This window comes from Pithys albifrons, chromosome 3 (assembly GCF_047495875.1).
Source record: "Pithys albifrons albifrons isolate INPA30051 chromosome 3, PitAlb_v1, whole genome shotgun sequence".
Taxonomy (NCBI): Eukaryota; Metazoa; Chordata; class Aves; order Passeriformes; family Thamnophilidae; genus Pithys; species Pithys albifrons.
This window is the reverse complement of record NC_092460.1, coordinates 3,689,058-3,712,132: the sequence shown is the minus strand read 5'-3', so window position 1 is coordinate 3,712,132 and position 23,075 is coordinate 3,689,058. Positions and strand designations below refer to the sequence as shown.

General features: G+C 43.2%; 1 protein-coding gene across 2 annotated transcripts in view; it reads right to left on the bottom strand.

Moving 5' to 3' along the window:
- Positions 1 to 23,075, bottom strand: part of CNTN3 (contactin 3) — a 108,151-nt gene that overhangs the window by 67,874 nt on the left and 17,202 nt on the right. For both annotated transcript variants that reach the window (XM_071550218.1, XM_071550219.1), the window contains exon 2: positions 12,541 to 12,673. In XM_071550218.1, coding sequence (XP_071406319.1) covers positions 12,541 to 12,646 — 106 coding nt within the window. In that variant the 5' untranslated portion in view covers positions 12,647 to 12,673. The remainder of the gene's footprint in view (positions 1 to 12,540; positions 12,674 to 23,075) is intronic.

Sequence of the window (23,075 nt, the reverse complement as noted above, 5' to 3'; positions counted from 1 at the left end):
ACCAAAAATATTCTTTGTTTCAAGCAGGAGTGTGGGATTTGGGGCTGCACAGGAAATGCTGAAGTTTTTAGTTTCCCAAGTCACATAAGCCATAATGATACACGACATTAAGTCTGTACTTTTGGCTGGGGTATAGGTTGGCCTACAACTTTTTAAAGTAGTTATGCTCACACAAAACTTACTAAAACAGCATTACAGTTTTAGTCTCCCTGAAAAAACTACACAGAAAAGTGATGTAATAAATAGCTTTGGGGGGGAAAAAATATTTCTGTCTCTCTCTCGCTCCAAAATATTCATTCCCTTATTTCCTATGCCAGAAAGTCTCTGCTCTCTCCTTGCCACACTCCCCTCCTTCATGAGCTATTCATGCACAAACTTTGAAAAGACAGTAAGAGACAAGCAGATTTACATCAAAAAAAATAAGGAGAGATAAGGTTGCTATGGGAATAAGAAGACAAAAACTGTTACTTAATCCAACATAAAAAGGATGAGAACTGGAGAGAACTCAAATGGAATTGAAACTGTCACCCCAACCGATGGGGTTATGATCTGAAACAACTGCTTTTTTCTCCCTCATTTCCTCTATGCTTTTATGTAATTTCATTTTCTCATCAGAATCTCTTCATAGAATACAATATTTCATGTGAGGATTCAAAAAACTTTAAAAAATGAATTAGAGGCAATACTTTCCAATACGTTGCTCTCTGCTGTCACTCACTTGTGAACTCCTGGAATAGCTGAAATATGTCCCCTCTGCAGCAATGCTGTGGATGCAGAGCTGAAATTTTAGAGGAACCTTTAGATTTTATATAGAACATATACATAAAAATAGATTCAACCATGTAATTTCCTTTCTTTAAACTGCAGTCTACGGCCTACAATAAAGTTTTACATAGGCCAGTAAGCAAATTCAGGTGTAGGTGTTTTCTACAGCTGCAATCAAAGGTAATTCTTATAAATTCTGAAGGCAGAAAGAGCTGTCACACACCCCCTCTCCCCAAAAAGTCAAGGCCCCATTAATGGCAGTAGTTTATCTCCAAAAACATTGTCTCTTATCAGTGCTTGCTGGAATCACTTCCCAGCCAGCACAAAACATCACACAGAGGAATGACTCTGTCCCCTTTGAAAGCTGTTGCTACAGGATAAATGTTTCTTCTCAGTTTGAGAAGTGTAGGGAGAATGTCTTTCCTTCCATTACACACCCCCAGAGCTGCCCTGACTCATTAAATAACAGCCCATACCACCTCCCTACACAGGCAGCCTTAAAATGAGAGATGTGATGAAACCTTCAAACACCCAACTCATCAACTCTCTGCCCATGGATGAGTTCTGGCAACACAAAGACCAGAAAGGAATCTGGAATGAAGGGACTAAAAACATTTCTTGAACAGCACAGCTTTAGAAGACCAGCTCTTATTTGTACCTGAGCTCTTCCAAACTACACGAAGACCTCCTAAAAATGACCCAGGAGCAGATTTAAAGCTCAATGAAGATGCCACTGGCAAGATTTACATCGAGGTATATTCACATCAGTGTGAATCAAGTCCTGTGCCTGTACTTGGGCTGTTCATGTCACAATTTGCCTGTTATCTTCAACAGCAAAATTTCCCATTCAGGTGTTTACTGACAGCAATACTTTTATCTCCTACCTCTCATGTACAGGAAAATCCTCAACTGAATCTAACATTGAACTATTTGGGGATTTTCCATATTGCTTTCAGAGCTATAAATAGCTATATGAGGAATCAGGATAAAATATACACTAATTACCCTTGACTATGCAAATTAAGCTATTTTTAATTCAGGTTTAAACCATTTTGAAGTTCTCATTGCACAACAACCACCAAAGGCAAATGATTGCTACGTTTTCCTTTGCAATCCTTTGCTTCTTGCTGCACAAACAGCACCCCAAGTTGCACCAAACTATTTTGCAGAGTAGATGCCTGGTGAGCAAGGTGTGACTCAGCTCCCTGGGGACAAGGTGGCATTTCAAGCCTCTCCAATCCATAAAGGTGGGGTGGAAGCACAGGAGCAAAATTTTCTGCCTATTTAAACTAGGATTCCTAAATAAAAATGATGCTAATCCATCAATTCCTCACAGGTGGTACTTCTTAACAAAATGACACTTTGGAGATGGGAGGTGGTGGATTCCCCATCCCTGGAGGTTTTAAAATGAGATTGGCCGTGGCACTGAGTGCCATGATCTGGTAAAGGGACTGGAGTTGGCCCAAGGGTTGGACTTGATGATCTCAGAGGTCTTTCCCAACCCAATCAATTCTGTGATTCTATGGAACCCCACAGTGTGTCTGGGACAATGTGGTAGGTCTCATTTTTATGACTCTTTTCATACAGATCCCTGGGACCCCACAAACCCCTGCAATTGTCATTACACCTTTTCCTGGCAATTTGGATGGAAAGTTCCTCACCTGCACAAGGTCTCAGCCATCACTATTTGAACTCAGGTCTCCTCAACCCCCTGTGCCCTTTGCACCAGGATATTCCACATTTCATGTCCCTGCCCATGGCAGGGGGTGGAACAAGATGATCTTCAAGGTCTCTTCCAACCCCAACCATTGTGTGATTCTCCTTTTAGACCACAGGGAAACCATCCAGTTGGTTTCTTCCTTAATTCCCAATGCATAAAACCACTCCACACCTCCCCTTCTTCACTAAAGCTTTTTATTCCCTTCTGTTGGAATAAAATGCTACAAATACCTGTAGTGTCTGGTTCAAATAAAGTGGTTTCTACATTCCAATGTGTCTCCCCTCAGTTCTCAGCTCCTGAACATCTGACCCCCAACTCTGGAATAGCAAAGGATAGCCAAGCACAGACACATTTACCTACATGTCATCTTCTTTCTATTCCAAGACAGCAAACAACACTTGTCTAGAAAAAGCTCTGCTTTCCTGCCCAAAGGCACAGGTTTGAAATGCCTTTGACTCTGCTGAAAGACTCCTAAAAAAGTCAACACGAAAGTTGTAACTGCTTGTTCCAGCCAAGAAGGAAGAAAACATCATGCTACATTAGACAGCTCTATTTTAATATTCTGTTTATAGTTATGGAAATCTGGTTCGTTTTAGCATCAATAAGTTCTGATTGTGCTAATCAGACAAGAATATAAATGAGCTTTTATTCACTTAGGTTTTCAAACACGTTTAGTAAATATGGTTGAGGTTAAGCTTGTACTTTATAATGTTGTGTTATTTTTTACTGAAAAAACAGTGTGTAAGCTGTGTTCTAATCCCTGAGAAATACTGATCCCTGAAATCTCCTCACTGATATGTACATCCTGTATTGCAAAAGCTAAAAGATGCTATTATCCTACTTGTTATTACACTAGAAGCTGAAAGGTCAATTCTGGCACAAAGGAAGCTTTTGTCCAAGGGACCAATAGCCACATATTGAAAATCCTCGAAAATTAAAAACCTGAAGCATTCATTTTGAGTTATGATCATTAAGAACAACAAAAATCAGAACAGTTTCTACTGAAAAGCTTTTTAAAATACAAACACAAGTATTTATTTTCAGTTCTGCTGTTTTCCTGAACATCTGCCAAATTACTCAGCTTTAGATTTCAACCCAGTGTACCATCCCTGATTCTCAACTGCCATTCACAACCCTTTAATCTGATTTTTTCTTCCCTCTGCAGTGTCCTGAGCTTCACAAGGAAGGGGCCAATGCACACTATGGTCTGCACAGCAAACTTCTCCCCAGGTCCTTTTCTCTTGTGTCCCCTGCCCAGTGGGTTTCCCTTCCCCCTTGGACAGGGGAGGGTTCCCTCTTGCCTGCCTTGGTATAAGGAGGATGATTCAGGTGTGAGACAGTGATGGCCCAAAGCAGTGACAGCCTCTGGGTCTCTTTTGTAGATAAGAAATAGAAATTTAAAGGCAGCACCCAAAATCCCAGGAACTGTCTCACTGGGTGAGACTCCTCATCCATCTTGGCCATCAGTGAGAGCCTTCCCAAGGCAGTTCAATCACTGAAGGAGGCTGGACAAAGCAAAGGGTAATTCTGTTTTGTTTGCAAAGAAACAATGGGATTTCTGTTCAGGTAGTAAATGAAAAATTCATCTTCATTTCACCACACACACCAGCAGAGGACAGGAAAATAGCCCAGCTCCAAGCTCTGACCTCTCCAGCAGGGAGAGCCTGGGAAGTGCAGGGAATAACTTTGAGAGCTGCTGTTGGGGGACAGGGAAGAAGAGAAAAACTGGTGCTTTAAAAAAGAAAGAAAAGAATCCCAGCCTGCAGAGCCTCTCTTGTCACAAGGAAGATGTTCCACATGCTAAAGGAAATGAGGGAGAGCTGGGAATCTCCAATGGTTACCTCCTCCAAGGTGCCTGGGACAAGAGGCTGAAGTCACACAGCAAATAAGTAGCCATGAACAAAGTACCAGGCAATGATCCATCTACTGAGACAATCAGCAAACACAAGTTCTAAGGCACTGGAGTTACCACAATTATTATTGAATAAATGTTCAGCTTGTGGATCTGAGCAAATATTCTGGTGGAGGTTACTATTCAATGTGCCCAAACTCCATAACCTTTTACATGAAATATACTGGAATTACTTGCTCCACTGTATTGCACTTTAAACTGCAGTAGGCAGAAGAACCATGAGAGTACAAATGTACAGCCTTCATGCTCAGAGAAATTTCCAGTAACAAAATTTTATTGCAGGATAAAGCACTTGAAAAATCCTTCTTGGTAATTTATGTAAAAATCAGAATTGCCACTAGCCAAAATTTCTCCATTCAAATGTCATAAAGTCTGCAGTAAGTTTAATTAATGAAGAAAAAGATGGCATTTGTCTTGATGAAATGAAGCATTAATTGTCTGAAGGTGAGGATTCAGCTTTAAGGTTAGACAGTATCTGCAGCAAGAAGTAGCTGCTTTCCAAAAAAAGGCTTTCTTCAGCTTGGTAGATAAAGCAGAAACTGAGGAGACTCTTCACAGGTATTTAAGGTCTCTCTTGAAAAACAATTTTAATATCACAGCATTTCCAGTACTTGTGGAGTTCATTATTGTAGCTGATAAAAGCACATCCACCATGGCAATACAGACTGGAAAGCCACTGAGGAAAGGCCATGACATCAATGAGAAGCTTTCTCCTGGCTTTGGACAGGCCCAGGTTTACACACAGCTCAAAAGAAAACACAGAAAGTCTCCTGAAGGAAACTGTTTTCCCCTTCACCCAATTCCAAGTGCACAGATTAACACTGCTCTCCACTGCTGCTCAAAGAATCACAGAATCAGCTGGGTTGGAAGAGACCTCTGAGATCATCAAGCCCAACCCTTGGTCCAACCCCACTGTGATCACCAGATCGTGGCACTGAGTGTCCAGTCTCACCTTAAAAACCTCCAGGGATGGAGAATCCACCACCCCTCTGGGCAGCCCATTCCAATGCCAGATTACTCTCTCTGCAAAGAAGTTCTTTCTGATATCCAAACTAAATCTCCCCTGGCAGAGCTTGAGGCTGTGCCCTCTTGTCCTACTGATTGCCTGGGAGAAGAGACAAATCCCCACCTGATTGCACCTGAGATCAGCTCAGTTGGTTAAAACTTGGTTGTAATGATGCCAAGGTCATGTCTTCAATCCCCTGTGCAGGCCATTGACTTAAGAGTTGGACTCGTTGATCCTTGGGGGTCCCCCCTTCCAACTCAGAATAGTCTGTGATTGCCAAGCAAAGAGAACAAGTCCCCAAAAGCCTTTCTCTAACTGGTGTGCCCCCCGACAGGTTGAACCCAGAACAGCTGCCAGGGCTAAGGCACAAGTGAACAAGACAACACCAGGAGTGCTAAAAACTGCAGAGGAAGGCAGAGCACAGACTGACAGTGGTGTGGGACAAGAGGGGACACTCACTCACAACCCAGAGGGACCTGCTGCAGCACAAAGTCCCTGCTCCCAGGGCTTGGAGCCCACCCTGTGTGTCCTGTGCTCCCCACAGAGCAGTCAGGCTTGACAGTATGTCAGGCTTAAGTGCAAACAGAATTCTACAACAGGTGCCTTTTCAGATTTACTGCACCGATTTTCTTTTCTACAGATCTTGAAGCACCAAACAACCCACAAAAAAGCAGAACTCTGATATTGGTTCCTCATTTAGGAACTCGCTCCAGAAGCAAACCAGATTTTCTATCACTGTAACGGGTCTTGGTAGCAACACACAAGCAATCTCAGCTAAACAATTCTGACAGTCACTATTGGCAAAGATGCATTGGAACATTATGACTGTACATGTCTAATGCACAAAAAGGATATTATTAAAATGCAAAACCATTATGCATTAAGATACAGACTGGCTCTGTCTGAAGCCTGTAACTCTTAATGAAAACTGAATTCTAACAAGAGTAGCAAGGGATGATAGTTCCTGGGTTTTTTTCCTTCTACAAATGGATTCTCATCCACAAAAAAAACTCCTCACCAAAGACTTAATGAAAATTATTGCAGGTTTGCAAGAGCTTTATCTGTTTTACACACAGGAAGGTATTGTTGGCATTCTGTCAATGCCCAAGAATCTCCACTGGGAATTACACACTGATGGCAGCAAATACACTCCTACAATTCATTAAGAATTGCAGTGACAGGACAAGGGGAAACGGCTTCACATGGACAGAGGGGAGGTTTAAATGGGATATTAGAAAGGAATCCTTCCCTGTGAGGGTGGGCAGACCCTGGCACAGGTGCCCAGAGAAGCTGTGGCTGCCCCAGCCCTGGAAGTGTCCAAGGCCAGGCTGGACAGGGCTTGGAGCACCCTGGGCTGGTGGGAGGTGTCCCTGCCCTTGGCAAGGGGTGGAACGGGATAATCTTTAATGTCCTTTCCAACCCAAACCATCCTGTGAGTCTGTGACAGAGCCAAGCCCACCTCCAGTTTCACTGGACACCAGAATGAACAGGAATATGGTTCTTACCAGCCCCTGGTATCTGAGATGCAGGGAAAGTGCAATGAGAGTAAAAAGCAGATCCAGATCACACTGTGATTTCCTTTTTACTCCAAATCCACATGGTACACAAGACAAAAGGCCAAAGCAAGGACCTGACCATGACCCTTTGCATGGTCCCTTCATCCCTCCCAAAGTGGTACTGCAAGACCAGAGATCCAAGACTTCCCCCTGGAGAGAGTATTTCTGCTTTCCTTGTGGCATGATTTAATCACAACAGCAGATCAGTAGGAACACAGGAGGTTTGTTTTCATGCTCTTTTGGAAAATAAAGAAAGAATCATGCTTTCCAATTTCATAAGTCTCCTAAACTTAATACAAATAAAGAGGAGAAGTGTGAATCTTACACATGACATTGCTGAGCCTGAGGGTTTAACAGTTTATTTCTGTATCAGAGTGAGGAAACAAAATGAAAATGAAAACAATAAAAACACCTGAAATGACATAAAGAAATACATTTAATACAATCCAATTTTAAACTCAAATGGACTGCTGAATAAGGAATTAACAAGAAAAACTCCTTGTTTACAAATTTTAGGGTAAAGTGACAGACTAAGAACCAGACTTCAATGTCCAAATAGTTTCTACGTGTTATAAAATGTTTTGGCTGGGTTTTTGTTTAGGTTTTTTTTTTTTTTGTTTATTTGTGGTTTGTTGTTTTGAGGTTTTTTTTGCCAAGGCTTGCAATGTCTGGAGGAAAAAGTTTAATGATAATTGGGTTTGGTTTCCTCTATTTAAATAAGTGCAGTAAAGATGCTCCCTTTGTGGTGACACTGAATTAGAAGCTTAGAAGAGGAAAGTTAATCCAAGTGGCGTCGACAGGTCTCGCCCTGGACACCCTGTTTGAAATGTGCCCTTTCATCTCCTGAAGGAGAAGAATTTTATGCATTTACACACACAGCTCTCCTTGTTTCATTTCTTTGAACTTTCTCTTTCTTCACAGTTTTCTTTCCCCTTCAACCATCCTTCAAAAGTTGTTTTTTTTTCCTCTAAATTCTCAGGAGAAACTTTAAAAACATATTTTTCCAGGGAGAACAGAGCAGTCACTTTTAGGACTAGGAAATTATGAGAAAGCAGAATAAAGCTCTGCCTGTGGCCCACCAGTGGGCAAGGCTGGGTGGAGGCAATTCCCCAAGAATTTTCTCCTTGTCTCCAGTTGAGCAGGAAAGTAAAGCCAAAATTAGCAATAGCAACAAAAGGAATCAGAAGAAGTTGCAAGAAGTCACACCTGGAATTAATTCATTACTTCACCCCAGCTCACAGCTTAATTTTGCACTTTTAACTGCCCATGTTGTTTTGCATGTTTTATTTGTTTTTATCTTTGAAGTTGCTCTTCAGAGTAATTTAAACACAATTCTGCTAAAGGAAGTGTTTTTAAATTCTTTTCCTAACAGGGCAGACATTTTCAAACTCCACATATATATTTATATTTAATGCTAAGCAATCACCTTTTTGCTCCCCAAGGTAAATGGCCAGGAAGACCACAGGATCATTAGTCCTACAGATATAATCACACATCAATAAACAAAAGCCCCAGGGCCATTGTTTTTCTTCATCAGGTGCTCTCACATCCCCCCCCTCCTTTGATGAGCTATGAAGATGCACATCAGATAAACGAAAAGCAATTCAATAGAGGACACTGCAATAAGGGAACTGGTTTGAAATACATTATCTGCAGAGACAGAGAGTGTCAAGGTTTATAAGGCAAGATCAGCATCATCTTCATTTCTGCAGCTATGATGTTATTTTATAACACTGAACTGCAGACAGGTCTTAAAAGAACTGTCTCTTTGCTTATAAGCAGAGAGTAAGAGAAATTGTTTTCTATAGGGAATCACAATACCTGCTGATCTATCTTAATAACAGGTTAAAATAATATTCTCCAAACTGTTTAACAACTTGATTTTACATCTACAGGCTGCTCTTAACTAAAAATCTGCCTTGCAATCAATTCAAGCACAGGATTCCCAAGTGGATTTCGGAAACCTGCTGTTCCAAAGGTGCACCAGAAATATTCATGTGCAAGAAACAAACAGGTAATGTCAACACTGAACATGTGCCCAGTCCCAGAATATCAGGAGATTTCTCTGTCAGGACTGAGACCTTCCACAGAGCTTGGAGTGAGATGGGAGAGGCAGCTGGAAATGCTCAGTCCCCAAACTGCCTCTGGCTCCAGCTCATCTCTGCAAGTGCTGACTGCAACTCCAAGCAACATTCTCCATTCAACAATGTTCTATCAGGGCTCCCAAACCACTGTGGGTGCTCAGGGCCTCCAAACAGTCCTGCTCCAACAAGCCATCTGGCTTTTGGAAATAGGAAAAATAGCTTTTTCCTTGACTTCTTGCTGGTCCCACCAATCTATCAACTCCCCATGGCTACTAAAGTGACACTTGGCAGGTACCCAACTGCAGAGAGATGACCTGAAATAGATGCAAAGAAGGGCTGGGAGGATGAACACAGGGAGAGGAGTCTTACAGAAGACCAGAATCATTTCCACTTCGTAATATTAGCAATGTTTTCCTTGTTACTTCATTGGAAATGAAGTATTCTACTAGTAATTAGCTGAATAACAAGCATTTCTCTATTAGCAAACTCAGTGACAGTCAATGCCAGCTTTGCTCCTGAAAATACTGAGCTCAGACATGTGAGCTGGTCAACTTGCAGCTAAATCATCCCTTTCATGCTGCCTCTTTTTTTTACAGTTATATTTGCATGGAACTGCACATTTCTGACTGGGTGTTTTTTCAGGAAAACATTTGGTACACTTGGAGTTCATGCAGTTTAACATAAGAAAACTTCCCATCATCCTGGATCCTTAAGGCTTCTTTACAGGCAGCAAAAACAAAACTTGCTTTCATCTAAGCTGCTTTTAAATATAACCCACAAGAACTCAGATGACAGGAAATAAAAATATAGGCAAGATGAAAGGATTAAAAAAAAAAGAAGTCCATCAAGAGATGAGCAAAAAATATTTCCTCCTTGAAGAAGGAGTTGATGTCCCCACGAACCACTGCCAAGGTCTCAGTGATGGGAGCAAAACTTTGTGGGTGTCACCCCAACAGTTCTGCAGATGTTGCTGCTCTCACTCCAAATGCTGGTTTGCAACTCTCCAAAGGGTGATGTTCACAGGTTTGTCCCCATTTCTGCTCACAGCACATCAACAGTGCCTGGGAGACAAGGAGAACTCCCTGGTCTGGATGTTACCTCATGTACTACTTCAAAAAATATTCCATTTAAATGAAGAGCAGATTTAAATTCAATTCATCCAGCCAGACAATTTCCATGCTTTGCAGTTTAAAAAGACACAACTTGAATAAGGGTAAAGAAAGTAACATTTGAGTGTATGTTCCCTATGAATGAAATACTGGAGTTTTAGCCTTCCCCTCTCTACTACCTGTAGTTTAGATTTTTGTTGTGATTCAAAGGGTAACAAATTGTACAAATCGAAGTAAAACTCACAGCAAGATAAAATTATCAGTTTTTATCTTCCTTACCTTGTAGCAACTGAAAAACCCACAGAAAGGCATTACTTTTAACAGATTAAAACCCAAGCCTTTTTCAGCATCAATACTCATCTAACACTCACATGACCATGGATATAATGAAACCATTCCTTCTCCTGCAAATAATGTGCAGAATGCCAGTCACCAATAGAAGTGATTTATTGCATTAAAACTATTCATATCTCCCAGTTAAGCACTGCAATGTACATATAACAAAAATACTCAGCAAACCAAACCAAGACTTTAAAAAAAAATTAAGTACACAATTATTTTTTATGTTTGGATTTTATCTAAAGTTTTATAGATGAGATTCACAAGTGCAGACACACATTCAGCAACAATAAATTGTTTTATAACACCAAATTCTGCCAGTTCAGACATGGCAGAGGTTGGCTGGGCTTGTAAGCAATTCCCCAATTCCTTCTGTGCAAATCTTGCATGATCATTTCAGTGGCAGAAATGCCCATGAATTCATTCAGAAAGCAATCCATAAACTAGTCCTGAAGGAGAAAAAAAACTTTGGACTTGGGATTTTTCCCTTTCCTGCAGAGAAAGGTTTGATTTGATACAGACATTAGCACCTTTCACTTTACAGATTGGTTTAAAAATGTCATTTCCAACCCTGGAGGTTGGATGTGGCACTCAGTGCCACAATCTGGTGATCAAAGTGGGGTTGGATTAAGGGTTGGACTTGATGATCTTGGAGGTCTCTTCCAACCCAACTGATTCTATGATTCCCTTGGCTAAGCCAAAAGCAAATCCCAGTTTCTGGGTCTCCATGGGAAGCTAAATCCATATTCCTTGCTCCCAACTCTGTCTCTGTGCTCCTCAGGCAGGAATGCCACCTCCTGAGGGCATCCAGGAGGGGGTACAGGAGCAGAAGGGGTGAAGGATGGGGCTGGCACAGGACACACAGCAGGTCCCAGCAGAGACTCCCAGCCCAGCCACTGAATTCCTGCCTGGCCATCCCAGCAGAGACTCCCAGCCCAGCCACTGAATTCCTGCCTGGTCATCCCAGCAGAGACTCCCAGCCCAGCCACTGAATTCCTGCCTGGCCATCCCAGCAGAGACTCCCAGCCCAGCCACTGAATTCCTGCCTGGCCATCCCAGCAGAGACTCCCAGCCCAGCCACTGAATTCCTGCCTGGCCATCCCAGCAGAGACTCCCAGCCCAGCCACTGAATTCCTGCCTGGCCAGCCCTGCCTGAGGAGCTCTTGCAAAGAAAACACAGCAATTCACAGGAGACTGTGGGAATAAATCACCTGATTGATATACTTCAATAAAATATATGCAGCCCTCCTGCCCAAAGCAGTGCTGGCCATCCTGAAGGGATGGATGAAAGGAGGGGATTTGGGCACTGTCCTGTCCTTTGGCAGGGCTGGCAGTGCCAACAGGCACACAGATCACCAAGACTCAAGCCCTGAGGACAGAATAGGGGCCTCTCCCTCCCTCACACACACCTTGGCATTACTGGGGATGCTGATGCAGAACACACTGAGCAAAGAGATCATCAGGAACAGCCTGAGACTTCTGCTCCTTTGACCTTGAGGAGCATAAAAAAATGCCTCTGGAGAGCTCATGTGGCATGAGAAAGGAGACCTGAACAGCAGCACAAGTCCCAAACACTGAGAACTGCCTGGCACAGTAAGAAAAGCAAAGCCCTGAATTGCTGAATTGGTGCAGCAGTCACACAGTGCTGCTCCTCAGGAAGAAACCCCATCCTAAAGCAAAGAAAGTTTTGACAAAAGCTGCAGGAATCATCCCAGCTACAGCAAGGATCTGAAGTTTCCAGTTAAAGACTAACACATACTGCAGCTCTTAAATCAGCACTACCAACAACATCCTTAATGCATCTGAGTATCTTCTGCTTGCTTTGAAAGCACATCCCTATGCAGTAACTTCAGAGCAAAAAGGTTACTTTAGTTCACTTACTTTTAATATTTTGTATTATTTAAGATATCTATTGCATGCTTGGTTTCTAAACTCTACATAACATTTGCATTTCAAAGCCTCTGTGGTTCTACTCCTCGAGTGCAGCTCAAATCTGGGATCTGGAAACTTATTCCCAGTTCTACAACAGAAGTTAAAGATCGTTGTTACCTCCAAGGCAGCCAACAAATGATACCAGGAGCAGCTGTTTCCACAGCAGCAGCATCTTCAGCCTCCTCAATTCAGTCACTCTGGTTCTCTCAGGGGAACTGAACATTTAGTCTTCAGGTGGGCAAGGTTTAACCTGTTAAAAGAACAAACACAGAACTGAATCCCTGGATGATCTTCAAGAACTGGCTGCCTTGTTAATACTTTTAAATACACACAACAAAGTTGACAGATCCTTTAATGTTCCTCTTTTTGGTCCTATGGCTTAATCCCCAGCAGAAGGGTGCACAGATACATCACATCCAGGTAGGTCTACAAGGTGTTAGAATTACACAGTCCAGCAGGAGCAGAGCTGACAGGGAAGTTCATTTTGCAGTTCCTGCTTCCCACCAAGCTCCAGCACTCATTTATTTGGAAGATACAGTGGGTTTAAAGCACAGAGAGTACACGAGGTGCAATCAGAGCCACAGTTCAGCAGCTTAACACATGGTTACAGGAGCAGCTTGTGCTGCACTTGCCTTGTACACACTGTGCTGGCAACAATAGGACGTGTGCAGGATCTGATTTAATTAAATCCACATCTAACCAATCCTTTTTTTCTGATGCACTTGGGTGTGATGTGCTCACTGATGGGTTTTTTTAATTCCTTTTCAACCTTTAAGATCGAGTCCAATGCCAGGCAATGAACTCATCTGCTGCCACTTCTACCTTTGTCACTGGGCAGATGACTAACCCTGTGCCTGGCTATGACATTGTTATTTTACTTGTTGGGGTTTTTTTGCCTAAAACAGCTTTAAAGTCATTCTTCTTTAGTTGTAATGCCAACTGTGGCCTTTATATTCTTTGCATGTCACTTCCCCAGCACCCTCTCCCTCCAGAGGAAGGTGAGATGGGGAGTACATAGAGCAGACCAAATGATTCCTTCTGGAATTAGTCTACACAACAGTGCACAGAAATACTGAGGTCAACAGAACAACTATTAACTTTGAACAACCAAGTCTCAGATGTCTGAACTTGATGTTTTCATGTGAATCGTATCTTACATTAGACTTAAGTTTTCAATATTGCTGTAAATGAAGTGTTTGAATTTCAAGCCAAGCAGCCCAGAAGGAGAGTTCATACAGAGGGTCTGCTGATACATCCCCAATCTGGGATTTCCTGGGAGACTTGAAGGTCCCCCAAAACATATCACACAGCCTTTGGCTACAAGAACAGCAGTTCTTCTCCTCATCCTCTGATCCCTGGGGCTCCCTCAGGATACATTCCCCTCCCTCAGCAAGGCACACAGTGCTGACAGTGGCATCTTCTCCACTGCACTGGTAAATCTCTGACTTTCTCATTTTTTCATGTGCCTCTAAACCAGAAGACAACCAAAACCAAGCCCTCCCATCTTTATGGAGTAACAGGTATGGATGACCCAGCCAAGCTGGCACAGAGGGAAGCTTTACTGAGGGGCACAGCAATCCCTAAGCACCTGGAAAGGGGAGGGAGAAATGCCACCCCCCCAGGCAGCTCTCTGGGTCCAAGGTTGAGGGAGCATCACTCAGTTCTCACAGATATCAGACCAAACACTATATGGAAGTAAAATGTTCTTTGCCTCCAAAAGGAGAGATGCAGGTCACACAAATTCTGTTCATTTTGCAGGTTAAAAACTTCTCAACAGTGCTCTGGCAACAACCTAATTCTTCACAGAATCACAGAATATGCAGAGCTGGCAGGACCCACCATGGAGTCCAACCCTCAGCCCTGCACGGGACATCCCCAAAGTCACACCAGGTGCCTGAGAGGGTTGTCCAAACTTTTCTTTAAGCCAAAGAAACCCCCAGTGACATCACATGCAGACACAAAGACAGGTGGAAATCTGTCCTGTGGCAGATGTGCAGTTTAAGACTAATTTTCTCATTTTCTGTTTGGCTTTTATTTTGTTGGGGTTTTTTTCCTTAGCAAACCAAACCTACAAAAAGCCACAAAAGGAAACCAAAACAACCAAAAAATAAACCAAAAACTTCTTGTTGAAACTAGAAACTTGGGAGTTGGCCACTCCCTGCTCTGTGTTTCCAAGGACCACCTGCAAAGCCTGCACAGGAATCCATGGAATCCATGGACACACCTCCCAGAATGTGGCTCTGTTATATCTCAGTAACTTTTAATACCTAAAAGCCAAAAGCAGGACCATCCAAACACCACCCTGGCACAGGAGCATCCCAGGACACCCCTAATTTGGGCTGCAGAGCTAAATCCTACAGGGCATCACCATCCCAATCCATGGAACTGAGACTTGCCCTGAGCAGTGAGGACAAGCCAGAAGGGCAGGAAGGGAAAACAGGAGGAGGTGAAGCAGGAATACTAAAGTAGGTCATTCTTATGTGCCAGCTTTCTTGCAAGGAAAGGGGAAAAAATATGGAGAAGCTAAATTAATTTCATTTTGTTCTTTAAGTGCTCTGGGCAAAGCAGAACATGATAGATCCATTTCAGGCCAGAAAAAAATGCTTTAGTAGAAGCTAAAAAAAAATAAAATTGGAAGGCTTTGTGGGTTTAAAATCATAAAAATACATCCCAACCTCTGGCTGCATTGTATTTTAATAAATTTTAATATCTAAGAGAGAGAATGGTAGTCACCAGCTAACCTTGTAAGATTTAAATGACTTTAAACACTTCATTTTCACTCTGCTCTGTAAGATTTTTCTAATCTAAGATCTATTCCTGAATACCAATGTTTCATTTTAAAAGCCTGACACTTGGTAGTGTTCAAATTCACAGCTTTAAGCCAGATAAACGTATCTTTATGCTCAGTAACACTCTGGTTCTTCCAAAAGATGCAAATCCACGTGCACACCCAGTGAACAGCAAAATATAAACTCAGTGAAGTTTCTCCCCAGTTCCCTGATGAGCAACAGCCCTTCCAGAGAGAAGAGGAGTTAAAATTTGGTTTTAATAATGCCAAGGTCGTGGGTTCAATCCCCTGTGTGGGCCACTGACTTAAGAGTTGGACTCGATGATCCTTGTGGGTCCCTTCCAACTCAGAATAGTCTGTGAATCTCTATGAAAGGAGGTTTTCCCCCCAACCTCAGCACCAAGGCCAAGTTGGTGCCATCAGGTTGTTTGTAGAGCCTTGGTCAATTTTTGGCTCAGGAGAAAAGTTCCTGCTTGGAAATTGCTCCCAAAAAATCAAGTATTGAACATCATTGCAGCTCAGCTCCATTGTTACCTTTCTTTCTTATTGTATTAATCCCCATGACAGGTAAGGAGGTAAAAATCCATTCTATAGAAAGGTTGCAGCAAGTTATTTTTCAAAATATACAAATTCCAGTAATCCAGCACGTGGAAATAACCTGCATCAAGGAAATTCACTGCCCAGTGCAGAGATTCACAATCTGGTGACAACATTTCACCACCTTCAAAGCTTCTACATAACCCAAGTTGTTTTTTGGGTCATCCACACTCAACAGTAAAAAGATCAAAAAAAAAAAAAGGTCCCAGCCCTTTGCCTCTTGATTTTGCTCCCCAAATGTCACATCTTGCAAATTAAGAGTAATGTAATATTAATAGCCAAGAATAATTTTGCTTCCCCCTTTACAGAAGCAAAGGAGCAGATCCACAGCATCCCTTTGGTGCTTTTGGAAACACCTGGACTTAAATTGGCTCCACAGAAATTCAGCATTTTGTATGGAAAGGGCAGAAAGAATAAAGACAAGCAGCACCTGCTGTGGTTGGAAAAGAAAGGAAAGAAACAAAGGGACTAATACAGACTATGAAAAAGGAAATATAAAAATATTTCTTGAAATTAGAAAGCTTCCCAGTGTTAGACAGTGCTCTGGTTTCAGAAGGCAAAGGTATTTCAAAGCAGTAAAAAAGCAAACCTGTGAAGTGGTGCAAACACACCAGGAAAAACTAACAATTCCATGTCTTTAACTGTCAGAGATAAGCAAATTCTCATGAGTTCCTCCAAGAAGTCTGTTGAGGAAAACAACCAAATACCAAGAAACCCCCCCCCCCCCCCAAACAATTCACCAAATTAATTAAGATGGGAGCACACACATATAAGAAAATTGAACCTGATTTTTTCTTCCTTCAAAATTAGCTCTCCAAAACCCATGCACTTCCAGAACAAATAATACAGCAAGTGATGTACAAGAATGCCTGAAAGAAACAGAAAGTTTGGGAAAGGTTCAGGAGAGAGTAATTTTATTCAGTGACCTTAATTTTTACTACTCAGAGTCAAGTGTAAAAAGCAGTAACTCCCCAAAGGTGGAATTTTTATTTCTAGATATAAAATTGGAACTTGTCAGATCGGGCTGACAAGTTCATATTAAACTTGGGAGTTGGAATTTGTAGAGTCACTGAGACTAAATTAATCAGGAATTCCTGGAACTCGGGAGAGCTCCAGAGACCTGGAACCTGTTTGTCTGTATCGATCCCAAAGCTCAGCATGGAGATGTGCTGACACCAGAGGTCACTGTACCTTTGCTAAGGCAGGGAATTATTAGAAGCTGAGAATCACAAAATCATGAGATGGTTTGAGTTTAAGAGCCCTTAAAACCCACCCAGTGCCACTCCCTGCCATGGGCAGGGACACCTCCCACCAGCCCAGGGTACTCCAAGCCCTGTCCAACCTGGCCTGGGACACTTCCAGGGATGGAGCAGCCACAGCGTCTCTGGGCACCTGTGTCAGGGTCCCCTTTGGATAAATTATGAGATTAACACTCTAGAGAATGGTAAAGTCACCTCCAAAGAGTAGCATAAAATGTGCTGATCAGTGTGGAACACCCCCAGCAACTTCAAATAGCCCTTTTAATTAATTAATTAATTAATTAGGATTTTTCCTTTTGAGGAAGGGATACCCATTTCGAATTTCCCTCAAAATGAAATCAGCAGCTGTGAAAAATTACCCAAGGAAATGGTTTTAATGAGGAACATCTCTCTGGTAGACTGTTAATCTTCCAGATCAGTGAAGGCTCTGTCTCTCAGTCCCTCCTCTAAGCCTGACAGGAATGAGTGTCATGATGAAAATTTTCCAGCTTTGCATGGCAACCACACACTTGCCTGTCCGTGTTCAATAAACAAAAAGAATTAGAAAAATGTTACAATCGCAGGTTTTTGAAAAATCCAAAAGAACAAGAACAAAACCATTTGCACAGCATTTCTCAAGCCAGTTTTACCCTAATGCCAGGTAATCTCCAGGCTTTGCTTTGAGCCCAGTTCACTTCAATCTGTCTCTGTTGAGATGAATCCAACTCAGAAGTGCTAAAGGAATATTCAAGGGAAGGGTAGACCAGTCCAATGCCAGAGCTGACTACAAACTATTCTTAAAATCAGGCTTATATCTCTTATTACTTCCATTGGCATAGATATGGTGCCAGCTCAAGACAGAAACTCAGAAGAGATTTTTGTCACTTGAAGGCAATAGTTGACTCTGATTTCATCCAACTGGCAAATCTGGAGAGTAAGATATCAGAGTCATCTAACATTAGAGATTGGGAAGGCTTGGAAAAAACAAAACACAGAGGAAATATTCAATATCACAGAGCCAGCAGCATTCTTCTGAAAAAAATACAAATGCACCTGAAAGACTGTAAATAAAAAAGAATTGACCAGTTAAAAGCTAAAGCAGCATGACTAAGAGCAGAGTTAAAACCCCACTAGGCAACACTGAGGCTTGTTCCTCAGAAAAGTTTCACACGGTGCTCCAAGGAAAACTGTGGCTGCTCCAACTCCTTTGGGGTCTCATTAGGTCTTGGTTCCATGTCTGCACAGCAGCTCCACTCATTAGGAAGCTGCTTCCCAGGTAGCCACTGTGAGGTGCCTGTGGCTCTTCCTCAGCCTCCCTGTCCCTGCAGGGGCATCCACAGCAGGCAAAGCATCCTGAGCCACCTGGGCTGCAAAGCACAGAAAGGAGGAACAAAGTTCCACAGAACCTTCTGCAAGCAGCCAGCAGGATTAAAGGTCTCTCCAGTGTGTCATTAGCACAGACCTAGTTAAAAGCACCGTTTTATACAAAATTAATTTACAACAGCTTAATACAGATGAACCAGCAACTGTTATGTGGAGAGTTTTATTACAGCTTGTCTCACTGTATTTATGGATGCTTTCAGCCATGGTCCCTGCTCCAGAGCCCATCTGCCCTCTGCACCTGATCCAAACCTCCCTGGAACACAGACCACTAGGTGGTCCTGCTCTGCAGAGCATCTTCCCCAGCCCAAACCTCCCTGGAACACAGACCATGAAGTGGTTCTGCTCTGCAGAGCATCTTCCCCAGCCCAAACCTCCCTGGAACCTCCAAACCTCTCTGGAACACAGACCATGAGGTGGTTCTGCTCTGCAGAGCACCTTCCCCAGCCCAAACCTCCCTGGAACCTCCAAACCTCCCTGGGACACAGACCACTAGGTGGTTCTGCTCTGCAGAGCATCTTCCCCAGCCCAAACCTCCCTGGAACCTCCAAACCTCCCTGGGACACAGACCATGAAGTGGTTCTGCTCTGCAGAGCAGCTTCCCCAGCCCAAACCTCCCCTGGAACCTCCAAACCTCCCCTGGAACCTCCAAACCTCCCCTGGAACCTCCAAACCTCCCCTGGAACCTCCAAACCTCCCCTGGAACCTCCAAACCTCCCCTGGAACCTCCAAACCTCCCCTGGAACAGAGACCACTAGATGGTTCTGCTCTGCAGAGCATCTTCCCCAGCCCAAACCTCCCTGGAACCTCCAAACCTCCCTGGAACACAGACCATGAAGTGGTTCTGCTCTGCAGAGCACCTTCCCCAGCCCAAACCCCCCTGGAACCTCCAAACCTCTCTGGAACACAGACCATGAAGTGGTTCTGCTCTGCAGAGCATCTCCCCAGCCCTGTGCTTGGTTCACACCCTCCTCTTCCCAGCAAGGACCATTTGAGGTGACTGCATGCCCTCTCTCCCCACATCCTCATCCCCCCACACTGAGTGGCACACACCATCTCTGCTTTCCACCTCTCATTCATCCCACCACAACCCCCTGAACAACCAGCAGGGCTCTGGGAGCTCAGTGCCTGCAGTTCTTCCATTTCAGAGCTGATAGCACTAAAAAAGCTTTAGCTCAGCTGAGCCTTTACCACAGGGAGTTACTGCATGTCAACAAAAGCAGTGAAGTTGCAAAAAGAAAATCATTATGGAATGACATTTATCTTGAAGTCCTCAGGAATCCTGCTCTATTTTAAGACCTTCCCCTTCCACAACTCTGTGCACCAAGTGCTCAAGAGCCTCTTTCCATCTTGCCAGAGGTCTTTCCTTTGCATCACCTGCAGGGACAGCTCACCTCAATCAATTTTGGGAGGCCCACAGGAACACTTAACTAAAGAACCAGCTTTGCATTCTTCCCTAAGTTTACAGGGAAATGTTTATCAGACTCTCTTTAAACTCCTGCAATTTGATCACTTACGTGATACAATTTGCAATTAGCAAGTCTTTGAAGCAACAGCAACCCCAGACCCAAATATATACTGAAGACAGTGACTCAATTCTCATGATATGTTCAGTTACTGTCATCAAAAACTACATCACACCTATTTGTGGTGTGGGTACAGTGAAGGTGTTACATTCATAGGGGAGGTTAATTTTTCAAATTCAAAACACAGATATTAAATTAAATGTAAATTATACTGCCCTTTTCTTCAGTACTTAATATAGAACACATTGATAAACCCACAGTCCACACACTGATAAATATAAAAGTTGATGAGACAAAGCAGAGTTCCACAGAAGTTCATCCTGGAGGACTTAAAACTTATCTTGATACTGTTTGTTTTTTCTGTCCAGCCAGTCATGACTTGTGATTAACCAGTTTATCAGAAACCAACAAAACCCAATGCTTTGAAGGGTTCTAATTACAGAAGCTGCCTGTATTAAAAAACAAACCAGACCTCTAATCATGGAGTAAATTGAATTAAGAAAACTATTAGACAAAGCACCTGCTCTGCCAATATTAACAGCTCAGGCATCAGCCCAGACAGTTGGTTTCAATTGGCAGGATGGTCCCACAGGGATGCAAGCCCAGATTCCATGATTCCATCCCTCTGCCCTGGGCAGGCTCTGGTGCCCTGAGGAGCAGCTTTGCTGCAGTGCCCATCTGCAGACAAACTCTGTGTGCCCCAGTTACCACCAAATTCACTTCAGTCCCCAAGGAAAATCTTTACTCAGTGCCAAAACTGTATTTCCCAAACATATATGAGGAAAGGATGTTAAAAAGCAAGTACTTTCAAGCTGCAATGTCTTGGGAAGAATTCTTTACCTGTGGTAACCCAGGATCTTGCCTACTTAACACAAAGAGAAGTTTTGAGATTCCCTGCAAGTGTTAATAAAATTTAAAAATATATATTTATATTCACCAGTCACCTCCAAAAGGTAATTGCTGCTACTTTAAATACCTCCATTTTATTACCTTGTACAAATAAATTTCTCTGTATTTCAGTGGATTATCAAATGCCTTCCCAACCCATGTTACTTGTCAGTGCAACAACCTCCTGCCTTTAAACCCCCATAATGTTTCAATTGCAATGCACCCTTGTTGACACAACCCCTGCTCTGCCCATTAATTCTTCCTTTCTTGGAATAACTGTATTTCCAACCAATAACCAACTTCAAAACTCTTTATGTTTTTTTTTTTCCAGAAGAGTGACCTGCCACAAATAAAGTATTTCCTCTGTTATTTTCAAGCCCCTGTTCTTATAATTTGTATGCCTGAGGCTTTCCCCCTGTAACCTACCAATTTCAGACACCCTTTTGATAACACATATGGGTCATCACCTTTAACCAGGCATTCCAAGACAGGTACTTCCAGAGGTCAGGCATTCTTTGAACCCAGGTGACAGCATGTCACAAATCACTTCTAAATAATCTGAAGCTCTAGAATTATGATAAATAAATCAGAGCTACTGGGGAAAAAAAAATCAAATATGAAGCTGGATGAACTATGCCTTGTGTAGCTGCACTGGGGGAAAGGGTGAGACCTGATTTGTATTTCCACACCAGGAATGACTGAAATGTCTCCATTTGTGTCACAGGCTCTCCAGGGCTGCCAGAGGACTCTGCCCATTGGCACAGGGAGCCTTGGGCAGGCAGGAGATGCTGCTGAGGAGTCAACACTTAGTCTCTGAAAAGAGGCATGACTATTAGAATCAGTATGGTTTGGGTTGGAAGGGATATTAAAGCCCATTTCAGTTCAACCCCTGCCATGGCAGGAACATCTCCCACCAGCCCAGGTTGCTCCAAGCCCTGTCCAACCTGGCCTGGGACACTTCCAGGGCTGGGGCAGCCACAGCTTCTCTGGGCACCTGTGCCAGGGCCTGCCCACCCTCACAGGGAGGGATTTCTTCCTAATACCTAAAATAATTTCTGCTCTGTCAGATTGAAGTCATTCCCCTTGTCCTGTCACTCCAGGCCCTTGTAAATAGTCTCTCTCCATCTTCCATGTTGGCTCCCTCAGGCACTAGAAGGTTACAATGAGGTCACCCCAAAGCTTCCCTTCTCCAGGCTGCACTATCCCAACTCTCAGCCTTCCCTCCCAGCAGAGCTGCTCCATCCTCTGACCATCCTGGTGCCTCCTCTGGACTCTCCAGCAGCTCCATGTCCTTGCTGTGCTGGTCCCAGGGCTGGAGCAGCTCTGCAAGTGGGGTCTCACCTGAGGGGGCAGAGGGGCAGAATCCCCCCCTGCCCTGCTGCCCACACTGGGGGATCAGCACAGGAACCTTTATTAGCCATATAATGAGGAATGCCTTTCTGTTAACATATGGAGAGTGGTCTCTGGTGAGGTACCAACAACTCAGTACTTCTTTCAAAGCACCTTTGGTTCCTTCTCCTACAAATCACAACTTCAAAAGTTCCTTTTATCCTGCATGGTTGCCCCAGTAAAACTCATCCCTTTCCACTGCATACATAATCTCCCTTTGATATTCCTTGGCCAGAACAGAGCTGATCCCTGCATCCCACAGGGTCCCAGTGGGAATGAACATCCACCTACTGCAGGTGCCCAGGGAGCTCCAGGAATGCTGGTCTGAGCTGCCCCAGCTCCAAGGGTCACCTACAGCAATTTGTCCCGAGTTCCCTCTCCATCAAAAATTCAGAGCCTGTTGAATTTCCAATACTCCTCCTGCCCACAGTAACACCACACACTCCAATTTTGGTATTTTTAACAGAATGTGCCATTCTCACTCATCTCTCTCCCATACACAAGAGCAATGTCTACTTAAAAGCATCATACAGGACAAGCAAGACACATCCTGCCCTTGAGATGGGCTTCAAATCCCATCAGGAGGAATTCAGGCAGTTCCATTTACCTGAATTGAGGCATCCAGGGAGCAAAGTGCCACAGAGTAATGACACACCACCTTCAAGCACTTAAGAAAACAACAACAACAAAAAATCCAACAGAAACTTGAAGCCTTTGCTAAGCTCCCTCCCAACACAAAGACTTAAAAAAAATTAAAATGAAGCAACAAAGCAAAAAATCACCCATAGACATCCCAATAAATAAAACAGCAACACAGTCAATCCACTTAAAAAGTGTTGACAATAT